We start from the raw sequence: 25,354 nt of genomic DNA on the forward strand, positions 1-25,354 counted from the left end.
ATTCTGTATGCGTCGTCATGGTCCCGTTCTATTCCCCAGAGACTGTTTGGGATGACGGCTGGTTGGTCCGAACAATATAAACCAAAAGAAGGCGGATCTGACGATGTTTCCCGTGACCCAAACTTTCCTCCCAGGACTCACGAGCGTTCGCTTTCTCTGTCAGCAATGTTTACAATGATTTACCATTAGTCGATGGTAGTGATTGCAGTCGTTCTCCACAAAACCGAAAGGCAAGGTTCGATCCACGACGAACAATAGAAAGAAAGGGCTCGCTCTACCGTCAAGGTCCGTCTGCAGCTAATACGACAACAGCAGTCACTGTCGATTTCACTGACTTTCTAGTGTAAAGTGACTTGTTTCTCTGTAGTGAAATTGGGCGAAGCGATAAAGAAAAATGAATATGGTTCCTTCTCGGAAATATTAGTTGTTATGCATTTATGATTATGTATGACCGTGAATGACGAACATCAGTTCCAATTCGCTGGTTGGATTGTTCGTGAGATTGTTTCTTCGCGGACGCGGGTCGATGGCGTACCGTGTCGTTGCACCGTTCTTAGGAGACACGCGTCATCTTGAAATCATCAACGACTAGATCCGTGTCGAACGGAAAATCAACGAGCGACAAACGGAAATTGCGGACTTTGCCATTCCAATTCGGACCATCTGCCGGGACCGTCCAGTAACCGGTGTAGGAATTCATGCCGTTGGTGTCCCAGCTCTCCGCATCCGTATATCCATCGATGCGCTCCTGTCGAAGCGTCCACGTTCCGTCGCGGAGAACGAGACGTACGCGCGGGCACCGTTCTTTCGCATTGTTGGAACCAACGACACAAGAACTGCCTTCCCCCGTTGAGACATCGACAAGTTGAAGTTTGGCCGTTATTTTCCATGTTGTGCCCTGCTCCAGACAGTTAAGGTCAATGCCACCCTTGTACTCCGGTCCCTGCCAGTATCGTTTGCGGTTTCCGGAATTATAATACATGGCCGTGGACGAAGTAAAGCCTTCCACATCCGACACACTAGCGCCATTGTGGGTGGACCAGTATCCCTTGGATCCGAGTTCAAAATCGGAATTTGCAATCACTTCGGAGCAAGAGTCCAGGTCCCCTACAGAAGGACTCATGACTGGACTCTCTGTTGGAAGGCCGGTTGCAAGTTTGGTTGGACTGGGGGTGGGCCTGTCGGTCGGAACCTTGGTAGGACGAGAAGTTGGACTATGGGTGGAAGTTTGCGTCGGACCGTGTGTCGGAGTACCGGTCTTAGTTTCTGTTGGACTGCTGGTTGGGCTTCGGGTCGGAGAGGGTAATGCTAGAGACGGACTCGAAGTTGGTGATTTACCAGTATCCACATCCGAGCCAAGCACCACTTCCATTCCAAAATCGTCGACAATCAAATTCATTCCGAACGCAAAGTCCGTAATGGATAAACGGATGTTGGCAACATTTCCTTGCCAACCCGGGTCGTTGGAAGGAATGGTCCAATATCCTTCGAACGCGTTGAAACCGTCAGCATCCCAATTGTCCCCATTGTTGAAACCTCTAACGTACACAGTATGCAGAGTCCAAGATTTATCGCGTAGCACGAGTGTCACCCGAGGGCACATTTCGCCTTCCGCCGTAGAACCGGTATTGCAGGATGCTCCCTTTCCAGTTTCTTTGTCGACAAGCTTCATGCGAGCAGAAAACTTCCATGTTGTACCCTGAGTCAGACACTGGAAATCTAATCCGTCTCGCCATTTATGTGCTGGTCCTGTCCAGTATCGGTTACGATTGCCAGAGTCGTAGTACATGGCTGTTGGAGAGTTGTAGCCAGCTACATTGGACAAACTACCTTCGCCGGCTGCATCCCAATACCCGTCGTATCCGCGCTCAAAATCCGAGTTCGCAATCAGATTACCGCAGGCCTCGAGGGATGTTGTCGGGCTGGATGTTGGAGGAAAGGTTGTTCCTCGAGCCTTCTCGAGAAGAACGATGTCTTCATCATTGGGTGCCGTTGGACAAAGCTTCTCCTGGAACTCAATGTCGACGTTGGTTGGGTACACAGGCACTCCCTTATTCAGAAAGACTGCGTCGTACTGTCGCCCCGACGGGACATGCACGGCAAATCGGCGGGGCCATCGGTGACTACTGTGGACATGACCGGAGAGCTCAATACAGTCGGAAGTGTTGCCACGATCGCACACCTTGAGAGTGTAATCTTGGCTTTGGCTCTCTGGGACATAGTAGTGCACTGTGCGGATGCAAGTGTCACTGCAGTAGGTGTAGCAACGATCTTTGTTCTCCGTGCAAACACTTGGTTCCACAAAGTGCATCATCTCGGGCGAGTTGACCATCAGAGTGGACGGAGTATTGTCGGTGCCGTCAAGAAGAGTACCCGTCGAATCGGTCACGTACACATCATCTGCCCCAGCTGACTTTCCGCTGCAAAAATTGATCACGTCCGTGTCGGCTACGGTCACACCGGTGTACCTGGAGAACATTTCGAAGGATTTGTAGCCGTCTAGTCGAGACGTCAGATCGATTGCGGTTGCATCAGAACACACGGATTTGGAAAACCCAGAAAATGCCACTTGATCCAGGATAACACCGTTCAGCTCGGAATCCATCTTTCGAACCCACGGGTTGGTTGACTGGAAACCTATGCCTTGTGGACATCGCATATTGGCAAAGCGATTCCTTTTCACCACCTCCGCAAAGACATCCGAGTGACCAACAATTGTAGTGTCGGCAACGTGAATTTCTTCGGCGCGATCGACCACAATTGCGAAAGCATTGTCGGAGAATGTGTTGCCTTTTAGAAATATATTTCGAGTCCGATGGATACGAAGTGCAATGTGCCGGTTACGGAAGAACTTGTTGTTCTCAAAATACTGCAGCGTCTTTGGAATGTATCCGTGCAAGTAATAGGTCAATCCTACCCCAAATACGCTGTGGACGACATTGCCTTCAAACTTTCGAGTCGGGACCGTCATGGGGTCAAAGTCTTGGTGCTCATTGGCCAGGCTTCCGCGTACCTGAAGTTCGAACCAAAAACCAAAGACTTGCGATCCAGCTACAACATTGCCAACAAACGAGTTGTCCGCATTGGTGATCCAGAAGGTACTGGCAGACATGTCCGTTTCCACGCCGTTGGAGCCCATGTTGGGAATGATGACATCCGCCTTGACAGTCAGGATACCAATGTTTCGTACAAACTCGTTGCCCGTCTCGATGCCGTCTTCCAGCATGTAGCAGTGACCTTTGGTGGAATAGGCAACATTCTCTTGGACGAGAAGGTTATCGGTACCGTGCACAACAACGCAGCGTTGGTTGGAATTACGGATAGTATTTTTGGCTACCACCGAGCCCGACACGTCCCCGCACATGTGAAAATGGACAGGGTATCGTCCCAGGAGCCCTTCCTGTCCAAAGTTGACGATCTCCACTCCTTCAATGCGCTGGTTCACACTGGGAGTGTGCATGATCCAAAAGTGACCACCATCCGAACCGGAGGCGCCTTGAAAGACAATGTTGCGAGAAAGCAAGGCAACCTCGGTTGCAGAGTCTGGGCTATCGAGAAGCGTTACCGGGCGGTTGATGGCTTTGTCGAGGTTGAGACGAACCCTACCTGAGCCAACATCGGAGACGCTTGAGATGGTACGGACTTGATCGCCGAAGAAGCCTTGGTGCTCGGAAGTGATGACTATGGTTGCCCCGGCAACCCATTTGTCACGGACGGAGTTGGACACTACGATAGCGGAGCTACCGATAACGTCGTAGATGTGTAGCCACGTCGGTGTGTTGGCAGGAAGACCATTAACTACAAAACATTGAAAGAGGTGGTTTTTTGAGTGCCAGTCGTAAAGCAACCTCCGACAACTGTGCTGTCAAATGTCTGAGCGATCTGAACTTACGATTAACTTTCCCACCGGCAACTGTAATCGATCGAGCTCCTGTGTCACAGGACCCTCCACAATTGCCAGTATTGCTGTCGATCGGTTCAAAGGAGCTGATGCTGGAGCCTTGGAGAACAAACGTAACATCGGGGATTCCATCTACTGCTTTAGAGCTTTTCATTTCTAGCTCTCCTTGGACCAGCACCAAGTTGGTGTTGACGGTGAGCCGGTAACCATCCGGAAACACCAGTTTACCTTGAATGTCAATGCCGTCGTTCAGCGTTAGTAGTGGGCCCGGATGATCCATCGAAACGCAAGTACCGCACGGAACAACGAGCCTCGATGCATGAACAGAGTTAGTGCCAAATGTGTCGATGAAGGAAGAACATTTGGAATTATCAATGTTGGCGTTGCAGCTCAAAGGTACAAATCCTCGGGCGAGACGCCGAGAAGAGGACGGCACAGCTTCTTCCGAATCGAAAGCTTGGCTCGACGCCGATGAATTGCCACGAATAAAATTACCCTTACATTCCACCGCATTTAAGAAGAGAAAGACTGAGCCGAGAAGAATTGGAGAGTACATGGTGAGTTTTTTCTCTCTCGACAGCGCTCCAAAAGGACAGGCAAATTAAAGGTTGTTGTTGCCTACTCTAGAGCAGAAGATTATGAGAAGATTCAAGAAAGGAAGTATGACTTTCACGCAGTCATGCAAGTGATGCAGGGCTTTTCAAATCAAGTCGGTAGGGCCTTTTGACATTGTATTGGTCATTCTTCTGATTCTCATCCTTTTTTGTATTCTCGACAGGAACATTTCCGTATGAGCCCACCGGTATAAGGGTCATTTCGAACATTCTCCGAACAGAGCACGCGAAAACAATTGCCGAAATTTCAGTGGTTTGTCCCTTCGAAGATCAATTAACTCAGTATGCCTTTTTGAAATTATAGTGCTAGACGCTAAGTGGAAACGAGGCCTTTTCAAATCAATTTAATATAAGCATTTGATATTATGTTGGTTCAAGCCGGATTCTTTTTGCTTCGTAGAAGATTTAGTATCAAGCTACACGGTCATTCCCGACGATCCACCGAGATCGCTTTCCAAAACAACTGCGGAGAAGGTCGGCGGTGATTTCCAGTTTGTGTGGGTGGCTATGTTTGATTTGGAGAAGACGAAAGCAAAGCAATGCGAGTATGACTTTGAAACGGTCACAATTAATGAAATACAGTGGTAGGGCCTTTTGACACCTTTGTGTTAGTTATTCTTTCCTACGTTTCATTATTTATATTTTGCCAACGAGCGTTTCGGTATTTCTCAAGTGGGTCATTTATTTACATTGTAATTACGGAACATTCGAAGACCGTTGGCAATCCAGCGGGGAGCAGAAGAGGCGACGAGCCATTCGGGTAGAGTGTCGCAAGAAAGTTCCGGCATGACTTTTGCATAGGCACTATGGTGCAACATGGCGAAGGGCTATTCAAAGATTGTATGTGGAGTCTTCTGATTTGGTATTGGTCATTTTTCGTATTCCCACTCCATTCTTACTAGTCTACGGCTCCCTTCGTACGGTCGGTTTGTTCCTTCTTCGCTCTGGAGAACCGTTCTCTGTCGAGACGGACCGGTCGGTCCTATTCGGGACGACTCGGAGTATTCCTTTGGGTTGTCCATTGCAGAATTCTCCGGAGAAAGTAACACGAATATACCTGGATCTGCGTTGCGACTCCTCGGGGCCTTTTTTCCGTTCGGGTTTCTTCTGTGCTCGTCGTCGTCCTCTATCAGGCAACGGACCAAAATTGGAATGTCCTCTACGCTGGTGTAGACTGCATTTAGCAGATTAGAGAATAGGAATTTTTATTGGGGAAAGATGAATGGAGTAACGGTATATAGGTAGTATAGCTTTGGACCCACAGGGACTACCAGTTCAGAGATACTTCCTGGGTAGGGCAACGGAATTCTCATCCACTTTGTATACATGGGAGATTTCTTGTTGTTTTGGGAGAAATTCTCATGAACGAAAACAAAAGGATATACCATTGGGGTTGCGCAACCAGCAACATGCATACTGAATCGAACGTGTCCAATGTTGGACCGACTCTGAACTAGCACTTGGGGCCCTATCTCCTAGGTTTCTTTTCAGGGTTGTCGATCGTGTGCTAGATTGCGTCACGCACAGGAACGAACTCGAACGCGACTGCGTGTAACGAATGACTGTGAATCCCTCGTTGGGGACACTGGACGCTCTCGCCTTTGTAAGGGGCCCCCACGCCGTACTATTTTCTCTCGACCGTACCTTCCTTGTGATTGTTCTCCCTCCTTCCCTCTCTGCAGCGAGGCACTTCAGTCGGCGACTATCGTACCACCGGTCTCTCGACGATTCGTATGGCCCGCTGGACGCAATGGACGTCCCGCTGGACGCAGGCCCTGCGACGGACGGGGTCCGAATCTTGGCAACTCGCACGGTCGTGGTACCGCCAATCCCCCCGCGACACTTTCGTTCCATCCTGTTGGAATCCGCACAATCGCCATGCGCAACGCAAGATCCGAATCGAACGGCGATGCACTTGCTATATGCCGACAAGGAAATGGCGCTGGTACAGTACTACGGCTTGCCGGGGTACGTCCGGGAAAAATGGAACGCACGGAACCCCACCGTATCACTCACTGCCACGCCCATGGCGTCGTCGTCGTCCTCTTCATCCAAGACCACCAGCGATTCACCAGTCCCCCCAACTCCAAATGCTTTGTCATCCTCACCGACAAAAGCCAAAATTGCCTTTGTCATCACGGCGAGCCGGAAGGAAGAATTAATTACCCGCTTGGGATACACGCCCGATGCCGTCAAGAAATTGACACCGTTGCAAGCCAGTTTGATACTCCAACACGACGTGACCCCCGCGACACAAGCTACCCAGTTGCCACCATTGGAACGCGCATACGAGGATGAAACGGCGGCGCGGGCTGCGGCGGAACGAGCCCGTGTTCCCGATGCCCCCGCCGCTCCGTCCGACGCCGATACCCAGCCATCCGTTTCGCCCACACAACCATCGAGCGAGTTGGAGCCGTCGTCACAGGCAACCGCGTTGATGTCCGTTGACGACCATTCTACCCCAAAGTACGACGAAACCCAAGGCAGCTTGGTGACGAATCCAGCAAATGTTGCAATCCAAAAAGCCGCTCCGTCCTCGGTACCGACCGCATTCACCTTTCTCAGCCAAAACGAACTCTACAATCCTCCCGTCCATTCCGGAGGTAGTCTATTGGACAAGCGCGACCAATCAACCTCATCGGTAACCGCCAGCAAAACGTGGTACCAGGTAGTGGCCGTGTACGAGAACGACCCAGGCAGTAGCGACCGCCAACACGACGACACGGCGTCATCCAGCGAAGAACCCGTTGGTCTCTACCAATCCTTCGAGGAAGCCAAACTCGGCAAAGCCACCTTCGAACTCTTTTCGTCCCGCCGCATGGCGGAACGCCGTTCCAACTACACGACGCGATACGAAATTCGGACCGTGGTCAAATAGAATCGGAAAAGCCAACTGTAGCAGACATGCGTTCGCTACCGCAACTATAACTACTTGTACATTCCCGACCCTTGCACTCCGAAGCAACATCTTCTAATTTACTTTTCGTACTCGTACTGTTTGGTCGCTCGTTCTTCGCAATCCACATCGGCCCGACCCCGCATTTGCTGTCGATGTTGAAAGGCTTTGGAATCCATCAAGCCGGATCGGAAGTCGTCCAAGAATTGCGCCTTGTCCACCTTGCGCGCTCGCCGGATCCCTTCTTCCCGGAGAGCCCGCGCCTTTTGCCGTTGGCCCAACGCCGCGTCGACCACGTCGTCCCCTCCGACGCCCCAGACTTCCACCGCGTCTAGTTCGAAATTTGTCTGCGGCGCTCCGGAACTGGTCCGGGGTAGGAGCGATCCGTTGGCAAACGTGCAGTCCTGTGCTCCGGCACGACACGCATCGAAGGATTCCGACAGAAATAATCGCGGTTCGTCGACGGTACCGCCAAAACCGATCCCGTGTGCTTGTTGGTCGTACCCACGTGAGCGAGCGAAGGAGTTGCAGTACATAAAGTTACGACCCGTGCCCGTGGGGCGGTAGACGGCCGTCACGGGGGCCGCGGAAAACAAAAAACAGTCCGTGTTGCCGTAAAAGTCGCGGGATTCCTTCCAGGCCGAAGCGGTGAAGGCACCGAGGATGGCGCCACCCGTGGTCCGGATCAACAACAGCGTCGGTCCGGAATATCCCAAGAGCGCGTTTTGTAAACGATTGAAGGAGAGGCCGTCGCTGGCGGAAGTGTAGAGTCGGTAGTAAACACCAGTGAGGGACTTGGATAGACAGCCCAACGTAAAGAGCGTTGGACTGGAGGTGGATTCGAAAAAGACGGAATCGCAGGGAACGCGGGGGAAGGAAAATGCGGTCCGCGAAGGGGGATAGGCTTGATGAGGAAACAGAATTTGGTGCCAAAACGTCGGCAAAATGGAGGCGAATAAGGGAGCGACGGCGTCGATCCAGTCGTAAACATCTTCCAATTCCACGTGATCATCGGTATGGTCCTCGTGCGGGGACTCGATCGACATTCCCGGCCGAGCTTCTCGCATACGGGCTCGCTCCGTCAGAGACTGCGCCAACGCTCGCAAGGCAACCGCATCGCGTCCGGAAGAATCGGCCTCGGGGAGGAAACCGGCCATGTCGTCGGCGTCGTCATTGTCGTGCGCGGCCGCAGCCAAAAACGCCGTGGCCATGGCCAAGCGGTAGCCCGCCGTGACGAAATCGAAAGCCCGTATACGTGTCGGTACGGTAGTGAGAGTGGCGGGTGCGTGGGGATCAAGGGCGAGCGCGTCAAAGAGAACCTTGACGGCGGGTCCGGAGCCTTTGCGGGACGACAAGGTCAACCCTTCAAAGGTTCGCTCGAGACGAGCTTTACGGGTATACTCGTCCGATGTAGTTGGTTCGGGGGAACCGTCCTTGGCCAGCGGCACGGCGTTCACTTGTTCCCCAAGAGATTTCGGATTTTGGGATTGTCCGGTACCACCGTACCAGAGCACGTCGCCCGGTACCCAAAAGGCGGCTCGGTAGAGCCGGGTGCCCAGATCGGGCGTGAGGATTTTGGTTTCGCACACCCGGAGCAACAACGCCGTGTCCGTTGCCACGGTCGCCTCCGCTGCGTCACGACCCGGACGGCGAATCGCTCGTGCCCAGTCCGACCAAAAGGACACCCGGTGAACTGCCGACCCGGGATACGCCATTGCTCCGTACGCGGCGTAGAGGGCTTGGAGTTCGGTATCGCCAAAGGGAAAGCGCCGACCGAGATCTTCGATATCCCGGTCAGCGAGTGACGCCGGAGACCGACTGCTCGAATCGCTATTGCCCATGTTGATGAGATATTGTATGTATATATTTATATATATACACACGGAAAGGCTAGGCAGCAGAGCCCGATGGGACCGTTGTTCCAGTAGGCACGAGTCGTGCCGACGTCTTCGCTGGCTTTTTCCGCACGGAGGAATGCGTTGTGGGACGACAACTTTGGTGTGTTGCGGAGCGACAATGGCTTTGACTAGACGAACGTGGGGACGCCCTCGAATCCGAGCGGTTGCGCCGTTACCTGTGTCCGAAAATGGCGGTGACCATGGTGAGGATTTGGAACTCGAAGAAGATGGCCAGTCCCGTATACACGGGAATGTAGACGGATCCGACTCTGTTCGGCGTCGTACGCGACCACCAATTCGAATGTCGATGGCCCCCGTTTGGTTCGTCTCACGCACATCACACTACTTATCAATATCTATCTATCGGTATCTACACAACACGAGTGTACATTTAGATGGAAGAAGGCCAACTCCAAAAAGACGACGCCTTGCCACCGCATATGTACACCTCTACCATAATGATTCATTCCGGTACCTTTCCTTTTGGAAATTGCGTCGTGTGGGTATTCCTTACGCTGGTGTCCGTACTCCGGCTGGGATCCGGATGCCACGCCGCCTGGACGAGTCCCGCCCGTCGACGGCGTGGGCGTACCACGACGGGTCCGGACGTGAAGGATCGGACCGTGCGTGCCGTCACCGTCGCCAACACTCCGTACCTGTTCGGTACGACCCCGCGTTACTGTATCGACAATTCAGACAGTCCTCCTTTAGAGGTTCCTGGGGCTCCACACGACGACGTGGACGTTCCCGTTCTCTTCCAAGACGACCAAATCCTGGTCGTGCACAAGCCTTCCGGTGTGGCCCACCACAACGACGCGGACACGGGTCGTCTCGGTATTCTCAATCTCATTCGACACCAACAGACTACCGGTCGGTTTGCTTACCCCCATCGTCTGTACGGAGTCCACCGATTGGACCGCGTCACCTCGGGCATCCTCGTCCTGGCCAAAACGCCCGGGGCGGCCCAAATCCTCACCCAGGCCTGGCGCGAAGACCGCGTCACCAAATACTACGTCGGCCTTTCGGGGAATAAGGCCACCACGTCTAAACAGGGACACGTGCGGGGACGGATGATTCGCGGACGACGACGGTCCTGGTTGTTGACACGGGAGACGCACGGATCCAACGTTGCGCACACCCGATTCTTTACCGCCGGACTCGGGCATTTGGCGCCGCCGTCGTCAACACTGACGAACGTTTCGCCGAAAACGCTCCTTCTCTTCCGACCCACTACGGGTCGGACGCACCAACTGCGCGTCGCCGCCAAGAGTGTCGGTCTCCCCCTATGGGGGGACCCCGTCTACCGGGACGGCCGTCACCGGACCGAAAACGCAAGCACGCCGTCCCGGACCTTGCTCCACGCCGCCGGATGGCATGTGCCAGCCGATGATACGCATCCCGAATGGACCCTTTGGTGTCCACCGCCCCCCGAGTTTGACGTTTGGGCCAACCCCGACGCACGGGACACAGAGAACCCGGCATGCTTCGACTCCGTCCTACACCGCCTCCTCCACAAACACGTCGACTGTGAACCCCTCCTTTACGCCATTGATGCGGCGGCTAGCTTGGGTACGACGCGCGTCGGACTACTGCACCCCGACCAAGTCTAGCTATTTGGGCGATTAGGTAAACAGTACGTCACGACCGGGGCGACCTTGTTCCGACAAAACGTGCTTCGCCAATACCGTGCGGGTGCCGTACAAAGCTGATGCGTTTTTTTTTGAGAAGGACGAATGCGCACCACAGGTGTGCCCGACTATTCGGACGGCCGCGTGTCACTCAAAAGGAGAGTATTCTTTGGCTTGGACCAACATTGGAGCGGATGAGGCGCAGCCTTCCGTCCAACGCGCCACTACTTTCACAAAAATAACAGTAACACATGTTCTATTATCCCTGTAACAATCTCAACCACATGGCAACAACAAGAAAACACGACGACATCAGGCTGTCCGACGCGAAGTGCGCCGCGCCGGTTTACTGGGTTGGTTGCTCATCCTCCGGTTCTTCCGCGGTCGTAACCTCCGATTTTGGCTTTAACAACGGATGCTCCGCCCGTGGAACATAGCCCCGAACCGGTTCGCCTTTTTGCTTCGCTAGTTTCTTGTCGTGTTGGATCATGACGTGTACACTGTCGTCGACCGTGTCAAGGTGATTCTTGGAACCGCATACTCCCATGCTTGTCGTACACTCCCAAATTGACTTGGGTTATACAGCAAGATGTGTATACAAATCTGTAACGCTTAGCTACGCAGGTCGTAGAGTGAGGCCACGGAAGAATTCGAGAGTGTGGGGCTTGTAAATTTCCTACGGGAATTCCGAATGAATTTGGAATGTGTACCGACGAAGTGACTTTCGTACCGCTCCAAATTGCGCGGCGAGGAATTCCACTACCTTACAAATATTTGACTAAGGAATGTGCAACAATCACGTTCGTTCACGACGTCTTCTGAATACTGGAACGAAAGCGTGGAACGGAAACAACGGGCAAGTCCAGGTGGAACCAAAGGCTGTTTTGAAGAACCAAGAATGGAGTGCTTGCCGAATTTATGGATTCTTGCCGTATTTTGTGCGGGACGAGGCAGCACTCGGTCGGCGAGCGAACGTCTGTCCATCTGCGGAAATGCGGCACTGGCCTATCAATCGTGATGTCGGTGTTCACTGTCAACCCGCTGACTGCAGACACGTCTTTCAATTGGTAATACGACAGAAAAAATTTGTTCAAAAATGATATACTATGACGCTAGGACATGAAGTGTGCACTTTCATACGCTTCGTTGTCGTCGTATAAAACTTGACACCAGAGCTGTCAAGGCTGAATGTTTGGAGCGGGAGCGGGTTGGAGACATCCACCATGGCGGGTTTAATCGTGAATGGCGAATGCAGATTTTGTTCCGTGTGCGTACCCGTGTTAGCAACGGATAGAAATAGGTCGATTCCAAAACCGTTGCAGATCCAATTGATCGACCGTATCATTGTGACGTTTCGCGTGATACAGCAATTTCGTCAAGTCCAACTTTTCCGTACGAATCTCGCCGCTTCTTACGGAATCTTCCGTCAGCGAGGTATTGATTTCCAGGGCCTCTTCCTCTTCGCAGGTCGTTGTATGCAAGGACTTGTCTAGGAGTGGATGTGGTGCCCTAGCAACAAACACGTGGGACGGAGAGTGCTTGAGTAAGACATGAATGCTATCGTCAATGGTCACTCCCCCTATCACGGCCTTGGAACTCTGGCAACCCATCTTTGTACAAACTGCAAACGTGAGCCTTTCTTTATTGGTATTAGTTTGTTTGAACCTGCAGAATCTCTGTCTCTTTGACCGAAAGATGATGGTTGCATCTATTTTATGAACGCATTGTCGTTGTGACTAGGTAAATCCAAGCACTACAGTCGCGTTTATGAACGCTTTGTCGTTTTGACTATAGGTATATCCAAGCACCACAGTCACGTTTTGCAATGCGCAATTTTCACCGGTGAGAGCGAATTCGCACTGCACTGGCAAGATTTTTCGTCCTTGATAAATGCTTTCTCAGTCACCAGTATCTGAGGGTGGGTTCCATATAAATGGAACTGTTTTGAGAAGGTTCCGGCTATTGTAGTAAACAAGAACAATTTTTTTTTTATGTCGGAGAAAATGATCCGCTGATTTATGCAGTCTGTTCCTCACTGGTATGAACTCGGTACTGCCCTTCTTTTCGAAGCAGACATGATCAAATTATCTATTATGTAATTTGTGACGACGTGGCTGCTTGATCAAAATGAACAGAGCAAGTGGTTATGCTGCATGGCAACCAAAGGCTAAGTTGACAGTGAAAGCCTACGGACGACACACCGTCTGTCCGGTGTGTCGTTTCACAGTCAAACGGAGTTTGGAATAGGGGACGCGCCCATCACAATTTTACACTATACAACGGCTTCACCATTCCGTTCGTGTTGAAAATATAAGGCGAAAACTATCCTTGGCCGCCATTGCTTCTGACAGATTCCAAGGAAGCGTTCCTGTCGGGGACGAGCAGTTGTTGTCCAAATTTGTACGGTATCCTTTCGAAGGAAGCATTGAGAGCGTACCGCGATCAGGCAATTTGCTCACTATTCAAGATTTCTTCTCCCAGCATCATGTGGTCGTTACGCTACGGTACAGTCGTATTCCGTCGTTCTAGGCAGCGGACCCACACGTCTGAAAGACGCTTGAGCAGCAACGCTGAATCCGATATCAATCCACTCCGACGAGCCTTTGTATGGTACGCCAACAAGCTCGACACACATCCTCTCCTCACCAAGGGCATAACCAGCGGAATTATTGCGGGGAGTGGTGACTTTCTCTGTCAAACACTCATATCAAATCGAGACGACGTCTGGGACCACGCACGGACCGGTCGATTCGCCTTACTGGGAACCGTCCTGGTGGCTCCGGCCATTCACGTTTGGTACGGAGCGTTGGCGGCACGCTGGCCCGGAACGAAGGCAACGGTGATCGCCACGCGCGTGTTTTGGGATCAGTTCATCTTTACGCCGGTATTTCTACCGGTCTGGATGGGATCGCTGTGGACCTTGGAAGACCGCCATCAAAGCTTGAGTAGCGATATTATACCACGGATTGCCAATTCGTTGCCCGAAATTCTCGTTGCGAACTGGGCGTTGTGGATTCCCGTCCAAGCCTTCAACTTTTATACGTTGCCGACCAAGTACCAGGTGCTGTTCAGTAATGTGGTCGGACTGCTATGGAATGCGTACTTGAGCTATTCTACATCTGGCCACGAAAGTATTCTATTGGAAGACTACACGGAGGCCGCAACGGCGACCACAGCGGAGAAGGCCGTGCAGTCTAGTTAAGGCGTCAACAAAAGAAAATTCAAACATGTACACACACACCTGCGCAATCGGGAAAGCTTTCCTTGACGACTACGCAAGTGACTTTGTTGTGAGTACGCATATCATTCCTACATGGAAGGGATGTGCTCATAGGTGTCTCGTACAGCAGGCAAATTTTCCATTTTTTATGGGACGGCGGTGTCTGGTAGGTAGCCGTAGGCGCAGCCAAGCTACGCAACGCCGACGAGAGTACGGTGCGTCAGATCGACAAAGGCGGGCGTCCACTGCGCGCTACGGTTGCTGGTGACCGCATCTCGTCAGTGATCCGCAGGGCAAGCCTCGCAGAGATCCAGAAACGTTGTGGAGGCGTTGTGGGTTTTGGGGCTGAACCAGCGGTATCCCGACGTCCAACCAAAGTCGATACCCCGTATGCTACGCCGATAGCGCACAATCCAATTGCCTGCCTGCCCAAGTACGGTATGTATCGGATACAATGATTTCGGCACACTAGATGAGAACCCATTTGGTGCAGCGCTCCTTTCACTGGAACGGTTTCCGCAACCGCCCTAGTCGTTTATAAACCCTGAGCGAACGGCTCAATCAACCCTATAGTTCGGCCGGCGCCAAATTACTTAGGCAGTCTTGCCAATCGATGACGTTGCACGATCACAGATTCAGGATCATAGAGGATTTTTTCCATCCACTGGTTCCGTACTGCCAGGACTGTGCGATTCATTAGCCGGGGAATCGTGTGACCATCCGACCGGCGCGTGCAAACTTATCCGCGAGTTTCGCACAACGCTTTTCGTACTCCTAAGAAGACGGTTTCCCAACGAGTCTCTATTCGAGAGTAGTACCCACAATTTCGACCATCCTCGCACGACCCCTTTGACGGAAACACTTTCCACAATTTGAACTTGGGAATTGTGTAGTAGATTCTTTCTGCTGACCAAAAACAAAACCTCTCTCGACCCGTTTCGGAAAACCTTTACCGTCTCCAACTAGCTCACATACGCATCCACACTCTGCGTATCGTTGTTTCCGCCTCGCTTTGTTTGGGAATTTGAACTGCCGCTTCCCAGATTCCCGCATGTCGTTTCTTTCCATTCCGGCTTCGCGCCCCACGTGGCCTTCCTTTGTCAATCGCGCTACGGTTGTCTTGGACCGCATCTGCGGTTGTGCCTACACTGACGCCCAAATCTTTGTCGAGACGTCGGACGTTGGTTTTCCCTGGGACGACGGCAATTCGATCGTTGATTCGATCGACTGGCACGACCAATTCTACCATCCCCAACACACGGACACGGATTTGACCAAAGAAGTTGCTGCTCCTTGTCGGAGAACCAAGACGACGATACCGAAGAGGACAGCATCGCCATCATCCGTCATCGTCCTACACGCCTCCAAAAAGGCCCCGTCGCTCACCCTCAGTCCTCGCCGGACAACGGATAGCGCTACCGTCACCACCGCCGCCAGTTCGTCCGCGGAAGACGATCGGGAGGACGTGCGGCGAACTCCCAGCGAAATCTCTGTACCTTACCGGGCCGTCCGACGCTGGTCCAGTGCCAGTCAGGAACACGACCCCGTAGCGTGTTTCGACGAGGCCCCGGCTCTGTGGGTCGCTCCCGTTGACCTGCGCAAGGTCCAATCGGCCGGACGACGAGCCCTGCCGCGACTGCACGGACACGACCGTTGATTTCTTTTCGTTCGTACGTGCATACGTACGTATACGAACGCACACGCATCCTTTTGTAGACATTCAAAAACACACCCTCGTGGTCTGTTGTGGATAGTAGCGTGTAATGTAAAGGCTAACGTGACGTTGTATCTTACATTACTGGGTACGACTTATGTTTTTCACTGTATTGTGGTGGGGGTACTGTTGGTGGCCAAACAGGCCGCGTGTTTCCACCCGGCGGAGATTGCCGTGACGGAGACACCGTCCAAGGCTTCCAGGTGGGCGGCTTGATTCGCTTGTTTGACGGCACCCCCTTGTCCCAAGACTCCGGTTTTGCCCTTGCCGAAACTGTACAGTTTCCCGTGTTCGTCGCGACAGAGCGTGTAGTGTTCTCCACAGGCGAGTTCGACGATCCGTACGCCGAGGAGTGCGTCGACGCGGGTGGGTTCAAGGTAGACCGAATCTCCCCAGTAAAAGACTTCGCCACTTTCGGTGAGACAGGTGGCGTGGGAGTGTCCGGCGGCGACTTGCGTGACGACGCGGTGGCGGAGTTCGTCCCCTTCGATGGGTTCCGGCACGGCCTGCATGGCGTACATGTCCACGGCGAGGCCCAGGCCGGTCCCGAGTTGTCCCTTGTGGTTGCGGCCCCAGCCGTAGAGGACTCCGTCCTCGTGCAGGGCGAGTGTAAAGGACTTGCCTCCGGCGATTTGCGTGACTCCCGAGGTGAGTATTTCGACCGGTTCCAGAAAGAGTTGATCGATGGTTTCGAAATTCCCGAGCCGTCCGTAACTGCCGGCGCCGGCGGTAAGGACTTCGCCTTCGGTGGTGAGTACGGTCAAGTGGGCTTCGCCCACTTGTGCTTGTCGGGCATACACTCCGTCTTCGACGAGTGAGGTGACCAGGGTGGGTTGTAGGACGTACCGTCCATCGTGATCCGGTCCGTGTCCGAGCGCTCCGCGACCGGCAAAGGCCGACCCGCCGTACCCGGTGGTGTACAAGTCACCGTCCGTGTCGATCCAGGCCGCGGCAGAGGCGCCGAGTGCGACGGACGCGATCCGTGGGGCGGTGTCCGGATCGGGCCAGACCAGCGGGACGGGTTGGGGCACCACGTTGCGGTGTCCCACACCGAGATGTCCCGACTGGTTCTCGCCATGCACCCACACACGCCCGTCCGTGAGAATCCAAGCCGTGTCCGTGGGACCGCACACGACGTGATCGATCGTAATGTGGTTGTTGTGATTGTTGTTGTTGTCGACAAAGCGAGACGCGACGTCATCAATTTGTACGGGCACGTCGAATCGTTTCGTATCGAGGTCGTTCGGGTTCTTGAGAATGCTGGCTCCCGCCTTGTCGGTTCCCCACATGTACACCAACTGTTGTTGTGGTTGCTGTGGTGGCGACGGTACGGACGACGACGACAATGTGGTAGTGGTAGACAAGGCACGGTCCGTCCCGGCCAACGACAGTCGCAGACGGGTCGTCGGGGAAACGCGTCGGGCCACACACCCTACGCCGTGACGAAGCATTTATGTCTAGCGCGAAGTGACGAAACTGTCGGTTATTTCTCCCCGCTCGGTACCACTTGCCGTAGTAACAGTAGTCGGTAAAAGTCTTTGGTTACCCCTGACTGTGAATGCTCGTCAAAGACTCACCCAACACAGCACACCCAAACTATTACTCCGTGCTTGTTTGTATCTATCGATCATCGCTCGAGGTCAGGGATGCGGTTTCCGGTTCGTGTTCGTTCTCGTGTTTGCCGTACGACAACAGACACCAGCGAAACCTTCCTTCCGATAGACGGACAGACGAACAATATACCCAACCCTCCCCCACCATTCGGACTGGACCCGTGAAGCCTCCTCACAGTCCGCTCGAAGTGCGAGTGGTGCCGTGTGTTGAAATCTCGACTCTCTCTCTGTATATTCCACGTAGAATAACAGTAATCTTCTCACAAGTTGACTAAACCTAAATTAGTGAGCATTTGCTCTTATCCTCTAAAGTGATTTCGCACGATCAACTTCGACCAACTCATTCCTTCTTTCTTGCTGATTCGTTCCCATGTTGAACATATCTTGCTTCTTCACGTTCAATACTGTTTTCCTAAATGTGTATCTTGAACTTCATGATCTTGAATAGTTTCTCTCTCCACGTCAGTCAGACGTGCGTCTCTAACGTATGCTCTCAGTCCGAAGTACGGACACATGACTGACCGTCATATCACGACAGCCGTGGACCCTATCGTGGTCCTCCCTCGAGTGTGGCGGACTTACAGTCCTGCCAACGTTTTCGTTTTCTGTGTTTTGGTATTCTACCGTGTTTCCTGCCTTCCTTTCCTCCATTTCTTCCTTCGTCGTTGCTTTTGCTATTTCAACAACTGGGTTGTGCGTGCGTGCGTGCGTGTGTGTGTGTGTGATATAGTACAGTACCATATCATACCATACCTCTCCAATATGTCACCGGTACGGGACGACGACGACGATACCGGAGAGCCGGAAGCGTCCGTACCGACGACCCAATCCACCACCGCAGCGACGACCACGGATGCGGTCTTGGATTGGTCGGCGCTCCTGCCGGCCTTGGCACACGGGGCGCGGACGGTGCAAGCGTTGCCCGTGGGAGACGACGATTGGGACTTTGAAGCGTCTTTACCAGAGTTTCGTTCCGCACTCCAATCCACACAAACCGTACTCCTCCAAGCGCTACTCGATTTCCTTGACGACCGTAGCAACGACCTCGACCTCGACCATGATACCCACCACAACAATACCCACCACGACAATACCCACCACGACAATACGCACTATACCACACTGACCGATCCTTTATTGTGGGAAGCCTGCGCCGACGCCTGTGACGTTCTCACGGAACGCGTCGAAACCTACTTGCGCGAGGCGGAGAATCGGGTGGACCTGGCGGGACTGCGTCACGTTGTCATCGACTCGCAGACCAAGGTAGCCCGCATGTTGGCCCAAACGGTCGTAATGGAAAAGCCGCAGGACGTCTATCCTCATTGGCAACGTTCCCACCACGACCGTCGGGAACCCTTCGTGCCCTCCTTGACGCACAAACCACACGCCACGGTACCGCTCGATCTCACCTTGGTTCCGGGACACGGACTCGATACACGACGTGGTACCCTCCACGCGACACCGCTTCTCCCCGACGACCTCGTCGCGCCTCACCAACACGTACCCCATCCCTACCAACACGAACTGACGCACCATTCGGAGTCCGCGCAACGGCTACCTCCCCCCGTTGTCGCTCCGCCACCGTTGACTCCACCCCGGTCCGGGATCCTACCCGCTACCTGGATTGATACCGTGGACGAATGGCGGCGTTTGGGAGAACGCTTGGCACACGTTACCGAAATTGCCCTCGATCTGGAAGCGCATTCCTACCGCAGCTTTGCCGGAATGGTCTGTTTACTGCAACTCAGTTTCCGCGACCATCACTATCACGACAAGGATGACCACGACACTCCCAACGACAACGACGATACTAACGACAATTCCCCCACCGTGCACAATTTTCTCATCGACACAATTGTTCTCAAACCGTACCTGAACGAAGTTTTGTTGCCGGTGCTTACCAATCCCGACGTGGTCAAAGTCCTGCACGGCGCCGACTCGGACATTGCCTGGCTCCAGCGTGATTTCGGACTCTACATTGTCAACCTCTTTGACACCATGCGCGCCGCACGCGCCCTGAAATTTCCGCGGGCTAGTTACGCCTACGTGCTGCAACACTACGTCGACGGACTCCACGCCGACAAGTCCGCACAGTTGGCCGATTGGCGCGTCCGCCCCCTCCCCGAAGCTCTCCAACAATACGCCATCCAAGATACGGCCTACCTGCTCGATATTTACGACCGCATGCGCTACGACTTGTCGCAACCCTCCTCGCCCAGTTCCATCGCGGATGTCCTCGAGACGTCCCGTCAAGTGTGTCTCATTCGGTACGCCGGGGAACCCTTCTACCCCCGCGGGTACCGCTCTTTACTGCGTCACCGCGGCAAAACCGTCACGGACTGGTCGCCGGCGCAAGAACGCGTACTGGCCACCCTGTGGGACTGGCGCGACGCCACGGCCCGCCAACACGACGAATCCCTCCTCTACGTCTGTCCCAACGCATCCCTCCGACGCCTCGCCTTTGCCAGCCCCGCTACGCTGCCCGCCCTCCAGGCACTCTTTCAACCCATGCCGCCGTTCGTGCTGCGTTACGCGCGGGAGGTTCTGGAACGCATCCAAGCGGCGCGGCACGCCGTCGACAGTGACGACGACGATAGTGTGGCAGCCGTGACTCGCTGCGCGTCGGCGCCGGTCGGCTCGAGTGCCTTCTTCGCGGCGCCCGCGAACCCAATGACGCCGAGCGAACGACGGGCGGATATGATGAGTCCCGTCCTCGGGACGGAAGCCTTGTACCAACAAGCCGGATGGATGACACCCCAAGAAATTGTGACCAGTACAGCCGCGGAAGACGACGAAGACGACGATGCGGAAGAAGGAGCTGTCGCGGGGACGCCGCACAAGCCGACGCACCGGGCTCTGGAATTGCACGAAGCCAACGCTGCGTACCGTTCGGCCGCGTCCCTCGCACCGCACAGTTTGCGGTTAGGGCACAATCCGGGCACCGGTGAGGACAATCTGGCCCCGACCACTCGGACCGCTGATGGGTTAGCAACGGTCCGGGCGGGTTCGGAACAGGAAGAAACGGCTGCTCTGGCGTCCGCCCAGCAAACGTCTGCTCGTATTCGCCAAACCACCCAAGCGTCCAAGAATCAAGCCATTCCGGCCGTCTTGGGGTTGAACCCGTCCTCTGCCCAAGTCGACGACAATACGGACGCACCGACCCCGAGCGCCCCCAAACCCGAGCCACCACCCTCGTTGGAAGAAGAATTTCCCATTCCTCGTTCCATGCGCGAAATTTACAAAATATCCAACCGTAACCGCCGTCACAAAAAGACGGGTTCCCCGACCCCGGAGCGCGGAGCCACCCCGACGACGGAGAAGGAGCAACGCGCGTTGGCCGAGGCTGAAGCCTTTTTGCGGGACAGTCCCGCCGCGGCCTACTTTGACGAAAGCGCCGCCGCGGTGCCGAAAAAGGCGCGTCGCGGGCGCGAGTCCGAAGAATCCGTCCCGGATGCGGTGTCGAAAGAAGACGACGTACAGTTTCTGAAGGAGATTGGATGGATCCGCAGTCCCGCACACGCGGAGGCGTTGTTGGCCCAACGGTACGGTGGGGTAGTGGCGGTGCCGGCGGATGCCCCGCCGGAACACTCCCGGCCGTTCGCTATGGACGAGGCCGCCATGGCGGCTTTAGGAATACTGCCCGCGAACCATCCGAAAGGTGCACCGGCCGCCAATCCGTTTTTTGCCGGAGCCGCCTTGACCGGCGGAGCACTGGCCGCCCAGAGCGCAAAACCAGTGGCCCGCCGTAGTGTGGCCGGTCCCAAATCCACCGGTGGGCGCGGGAACGGTAGTAGGGCACCGCAAGAACGACCGAACAAGGAAGATGGGCGAACGCATGTGTATCGCAAACGCTGAACCGAACACTCAGGATAGTGGATGACATGCTCCTACTAGTAGGCTAGAGTTAAACCAGAGCAGTTTTCTAGTATCTCCTTGTACTTGTCGGATAATATGTGAGTGACTACACGTTGGTTATGGATTGTTAATACCTTACGGTTCGCATTTATATCCTGACGATTGCGTGTCTCGAACCCCCTGACGCTCGACGTGGACGCAATGTAGTTAAAAGTCGGCTTCAAGATCAAAACAGTGATTGTCCTTTTCGCCGACCCCGGATTTGGCGTACTCACCCACGCGCTTCTCAAAAAAGTTGGTCTTGCCCTGTAGCGAGATCATTTCCATCCAGTCAAAGGGGTTGACGGCCTTGTAGTGCTTGGGACAGCCCAGGGCGACCAGCAGTCGGTCGGCACAGAATTCAATGTAGCGGCACATGAGGGTACTGTTCATACCGATCAGCTCCACGGGCAGGGCATCTTGTACAAACTCTTGTTCAATGGTCACGGCATCGGTGATAATCTCCACGATCCGGGCGACGGGTAGTTGATTTTGCAGTTTGGAATAAAGCAGGCAGGCGAAGTCGCAGTGCAGTCCTTCGTCCCGCGAGATAAGTTCGTTGGAGAAGCATAGACCGGGCATGAGTCCGCGTTTCTTGAGCCAAAAGATGGCACAAAAGCTGCCGCTGAAGAAGATGCCTTCGACGGCAGCAAAGGCAACGCAGCGTTCGGCAAAACTGGCGTGGTTGGCGTCGCACCATTGCAAGGCCCAGGAGGCTTTTTTCTGTACACACGGGACTGTCTCAATGGCGTGCAGCAGATGATCCTTCTCGGCAGCGTCACGGACGTAGGTATCAATGAGGAGACTATAGGTTTCGGAATGAATGTTTTCGACGGCAATTTGGAATCCGTAAAAGCAGCGGGCTTCGGCGGACTGTATTTCCGTGGCGAAGTTGCCGGCGAGGTTCTCGTTGACGATACCGTCGGAAGCGGCGAAAAAGGCGAGGACGTGGGAGACGAAGTGACGCTCGTTGGAAGAAAGCTTGTCCCAATCTTGCAGATCTCCGGCGAGATCAATTTCTTCCGCCGTCCAGAACGAGGCTTCGGCCTTTTTGTACATTTGCCAAATCTGCAGCCCAAACAACCAATCCGCGTGTGAGTACGTGTATACATACATACATACACCGTTTGCCCATAAATACCTATACACAGAGGCACAGCATACACCAGTAATAGTAAACGACTTGCAGTGTACTTACTTCGTTGTCTTGAATGGGAAAGAGGACGAATCGGTGGGGATTTGCTTGGAGCAGGGGTTCCGGCTTTTGGAAGCCCCGTTGTTCCGCACGCTTGTGCTCGGTCTTGGTAACACTCAAGGCGAGTTCCTCCAAATCGGAGTGTTCGCTGTGAGTGTCGTCGTCATCGCTACTCGTCGATACCGAAGAGGGTGACACCAAGGCACTGCCGGAATAGACCTTGGTCGTAGGGACGGGGGACCGCAGAGGGTCGGCATCAAGTTTGAGGTTGGTGAGCTCGTTGGCCAGCTTGCGGTCCTCCTCCGGACGGAACGGCCCGTGCTTGTCGTTGGACGTCCAGGGACGACTGTAGGAGGTATCAATGGTAGGAATCGGCATGGTGTATGGGACAGATTGGTGGTAATTACAGCAACAGTATCAGCAAGAACTAGTTGGGGGCAAGCAACGGCGGTACCGATACGGTGTTTTGGGTTTCGGGTGGGATGGCCTGGGAGCGTTTGAGTTTGTGAAGGTACCCGCCCCCGTGTGGAAACTCCGTAGACTCCCTACACACTCGCGCCAATTTCCCAATGCTTGAAATTCTGTAGAATGATTACTACAGTGTTATGTATGTAGAATGTTTAGTAGATTGACTACTGAGCGGGCCAGGCTCTGGAATGCCGGTTTGTCTTGAACCAACCAATCTCATCATTCTGTGCCGCCAGCCCGGCACAAACCCGAATCTTTGAATGTTCCCTCTCTCCACCAGCACAGCACGGCCGAAAGGGGTTGGTCCGAGCCAATTCCGTCGTGGTTGGGGACCGTCCCGGTGCGTGGCTTGCACGGGGACGGTCGGTGGAAACAAGTCCCCCTCCAAGGGCGCGCGCGCGCGCACGTCAACACCGCCGCGTTCCGTCGGTCCTTTGTTCAGTCCAGAGGGCAGGGTTGGGTGGCGAGTGGAAACCCCAAATTACACACTTCATTTTTTGTCAATTGGGTACCTACCTATCTACTGGTAAATGGATAGGTAAGCAAATTGCTCTGGCCAAAGCTAGAGTAGCCTCTCGGTATCACACAAAGGATTCCTGCCCACGTCCCGGCCGTCTCCGCTAGACTCGTACATGCGAATAAGCGAGATCCAGATAGAGATACGCATACGCTTCCCTGCCACCACAAACGGTCCAGTCCACCGTTACGTTCCTTTACCATCCGTACTTGCGTTTGGCGTTGGCCCGGTGGGTTTTCCCCAAGGTCGCCGACCCGGCGACCCCACCTTGCTGCGCCCGTTGTCGTTCCAAGGCTGCCGCCGACTGCAACAGTGTGTGTATTTGATTCTTCCCACGGGACGGCAAGTGGGGACGTCCCCCTGTTGTATTTACGAGAACGTTCGCTCCCACGGACGGATCGTACAGGGCCGTGGGTACCACCTTGACGCCGTGGGACGGTGCGGCGCGTTCCGGGACCGGCGTATGCCGATCCGGGGCGGCCTGCGCCACACTGATGCGATTCGGATCGTCCCACACGGCACTCAAGTTGCCGTGGCGTAGTGCCTGTTCCAGTGCCTTGCGGGATGGTGGGTTTGACGGGTTACGGGTGTGGTTGTATTCGTCGTCGTTTTTGTTGTTGTCGTTCGTAGGCCGAGCCGTAGGGTCAGACGCAGTACTGCTGCTTTGCAGGCTATTGGATGGTGGTATAGTCCGGGACACGAGAGGCGCCGCAGAGACTCTCGGAGCCGCCGCCAGTGGTACACGACGCGCCGGAGTCGTCGTGGTCGTCACGACGGGAATGATGTCGGACTCTCCACGGTCGTCCGTACGCGTCGCCGCAGTTCCATGAATATCCCGGACTATCGTGGTTGACGAGGTGGTGACCTTGGTGGTTGTGGTGCTCGACGACGACAAAAACGCGGCCCCCAACGGTTGCGAGTCGGCTCCCGCTGGCTTGGACGGGGCCCGGAGGATCGAGCCCGCCGTGGGTGCGGCACGCAACGCCGACAGCAAATCGGACAATCCCGGATCGGTACCTTTCAAGGATGATGCGGGTGTGGAGGATACCGTCGTTTGCGTTGAATGCCGCTCCGGCGCTCCCCGGCGTTGTCGTTCGTTGGAAACGTCGTTGTCGTCGTCGTCACTGTCATCGTCGTGCGACACTCCGGAGGATTGAGTCAATCGTTCGAAAATGTGTGGCGGCAATACGGCTTGTAGCGATAGAATCTTGGGACCCCGACGGAGTCGTGTAGATGTGATCGGCGCGTCAGCGTGTTTCGTCGACAGCGGCTCCGGAATATCACCACCGCGACGCGCGGACACAGGATCGTCCGCGTCGTCCTCAGAAGATCCGTATTCTGCCAACAAATCCATACTAAGGCACAATAGGACGTCAAATGAAATTTGGTAGCAGATTGAAAAGGTAGTCAAGTGTACTCCAAAAGTGAGTAGCTAGCTTGCTGTTGGGAATGAACGGAGGGTGCTGATGTTTTGTGATTTGTGATGAATACCGGTTGCTACTACTGGGACAAAAAGTAGAGTAACTGTAAGTAGTGTGGGTTGTGTGCTGTTGGGGGCGGTTTGGAACCCTGAGCCCTACTAGCAGTAAACGTGGATCACGAACGACCCTAAACCCTACTGTCCTGGATCACGAACGATATGGGTACGTCACGTCGTCGACATGTCTTCCGGTTCAACCCAGAAATGGAAATGGATTTCACACAAGTCATGACGAGATGATGATGGCAAGTTCTACTAGCTTTATCATACTCTAATGTCTCTTTTAACTATAAAAGAAAGAACCCCGTCAGACGTA

General features: G+C 54.2%; 11 protein-coding genes across 11 annotated transcripts; 5 read left to right on the plus strand and 6 right to left on the minus strand.

Moving 5' to 3' along the window:
- Window positions 1–230: 230 nt before the first annotated feature.
- On the minus strand, window positions 231–4,525 carry PHATRDRAFT_48753 (predicted protein). The gene is made up of 4 exons (XM_002183395.1): window positions 3,893–4,525; window positions 2,394–3,798; window positions 1,548–2,249; window positions 231–1,214 (listed from the first exon to the last, which is right to left on the minus strand). Exons 1-4 carry the CDS (start codon window positions 4,455–4,457, stop codon window positions 554–556), a joined length of 3,333 nt encoding a protein of 1,110 aa, XP_002183431.1. The 5' UTR covers window positions 4,458–4,525; the 3' UTR covers window positions 231–553.
- Window positions 4,526–6,265: 1,740 nt separating this feature from the next.
- PHATRDRAFT_48754 (predicted protein) lies at window positions 6,266–7,393 on the plus strand (the record flags this gene model as incomplete). The annotated part of the gene is made up of 1 exon (XM_002183266.1): window positions 6,266–7,393. One exon carries the CDS (start codon window positions 6,266–6,268, stop codon window positions 7,391–7,393), a length of 1,128 nt encoding a protein of 375 aa, XP_002183302.1.
- Window positions 7,394–7,471: 78 nt separating this feature from the next.
- PHATRDRAFT_48755 (predicted protein) lies at window positions 7,472–9,252 on the minus strand (the record flags this gene model as incomplete). Its single annotated transcript, XM_002183396.1, has 1 exon — window positions 7,472–9,252. One exon carries the CDS (start codon window positions 9,250–9,252, stop codon window positions 7,492–7,494), a length of 1,761 nt encoding a protein of 586 aa, XP_002183432.1. The 3' UTR covers window positions 7,472–7,491.
- Window positions 9,253–9,767: 515 nt separating this feature from the next.
- PHATRDRAFT_48756 (predicted protein) lies at window positions 9,768–10,919 on the plus strand (the record flags this gene model as incomplete). The annotated part of the gene is made up of 1 exon (XM_002183267.1): window positions 9,768–10,919. One exon carries the CDS (start codon window positions 9,768–9,770, stop codon window positions 10,917–10,919), a length of 1,152 nt encoding a protein of 383 aa, XP_002183303.1.
- Window positions 10,920–13,527: 2,608 nt separating this feature from the next.
- On the plus strand, window positions 13,528–14,049 carry PHATRDRAFT_15341 (predicted protein; the record flags this gene model as incomplete). Its single annotated transcript, XM_002183268.1, has 1 exon — window positions 13,528–14,049. A coding segment is annotated over one exon (522 nt), but the record flags the coding sequence as incomplete, so codon positions are not given.
- A 1,159-nt stretch (window positions 14,050–15,208) lies between these two features.
- Window positions 15,209–15,814, plus strand: PHATRDRAFT_39303 (predicted protein; the record flags this gene model as incomplete). Its single annotated transcript, XM_002183269.1, has 1 exon — window positions 15,209–15,814. The coding sequence occupies one exon, from the start codon at window positions 15,209–15,211 to the stop codon at window positions 15,812–15,814; it is 606 nt and encodes a 201-aa protein (XP_002183305.1).
- A 161-nt stretch (window positions 15,815–15,975) lies between these two features.
- Window positions 15,976–17,160, minus strand: PHATRDRAFT_39304 (predicted protein; the record flags this gene model as incomplete). Its single annotated transcript, XM_002183397.1, has 1 exon — window positions 15,976–17,160. One exon carries the CDS (start codon window positions 17,158–17,160, stop codon window positions 15,976–15,978), a length of 1,185 nt encoding a protein of 394 aa, XP_002183433.1.
- A 1,379-nt stretch (window positions 17,161–18,539) lies between these two features.
- On the plus strand, window positions 18,540–19,689 carry PHATRDRAFT_22703 (predicted protein; the record flags this gene model as incomplete). The annotated part of the gene is made up of 1 exon (XM_002183270.1): window positions 18,540–19,689. A coding segment is annotated over exon 1 (933 nt), but the record flags the coding sequence as incomplete, so codon positions are not given.
- Window positions 19,690–21,546: 1,857 nt separating this feature from the next.
- On the minus strand, window positions 21,547–22,437 carry PHATRDRAFT_39306 (predicted protein; the record flags this gene model as incomplete). Its single annotated transcript, XM_002183398.1, has 1 exon — window positions 21,547–22,437. One exon carries the CDS (start codon window positions 22,435–22,437, stop codon window positions 21,547–21,549), a length of 891 nt encoding a protein of 296 aa, XP_002183434.1.
- Window positions 22,438–22,576: 139 nt separating this feature from the next.
- On the minus strand, window positions 22,577–22,951 carry PHATRDRAFT_39307 (predicted protein; the record flags this gene model as incomplete). Its single annotated transcript, XM_002183399.1, has 1 exon — window positions 22,577–22,951. A coding segment is annotated over one exon (375 nt), but the record flags the coding sequence as incomplete, so codon positions are not given.
- Window positions 22,952–23,178: 227 nt separating this feature from the next.
- Window positions 23,179–24,994, minus strand: PHATRDRAFT_48761 (predicted protein). The gene has a single exon (XM_002183400.1). The coding sequence runs from the start codon at window positions 24,910–24,912 to the stop codon at window positions 23,755–23,757; it is 1,158 nt and encodes a 385-aa protein (XP_002183436.1). The 5' UTR covers window positions 24,913–24,994; the 3' UTR covers window positions 23,179–23,754.
- Between the last annotated feature and the right edge of the window lie 360 nt (window positions 24,995–25,354).

Source organism: Phaeodactylum tricornutum, chromosome 19 (genome assembly GCF_000150955.2).
Source record: "Phaeodactylum tricornutum CCAP 1055/1 chromosome 19, whole genome shotgun sequence".
NCBI lineage: Eukaryota > Bacillariophyta > Bacillariophyceae > Surirellales > Neidiaceae > Phaeodactylum > Phaeodactylum tricornutum.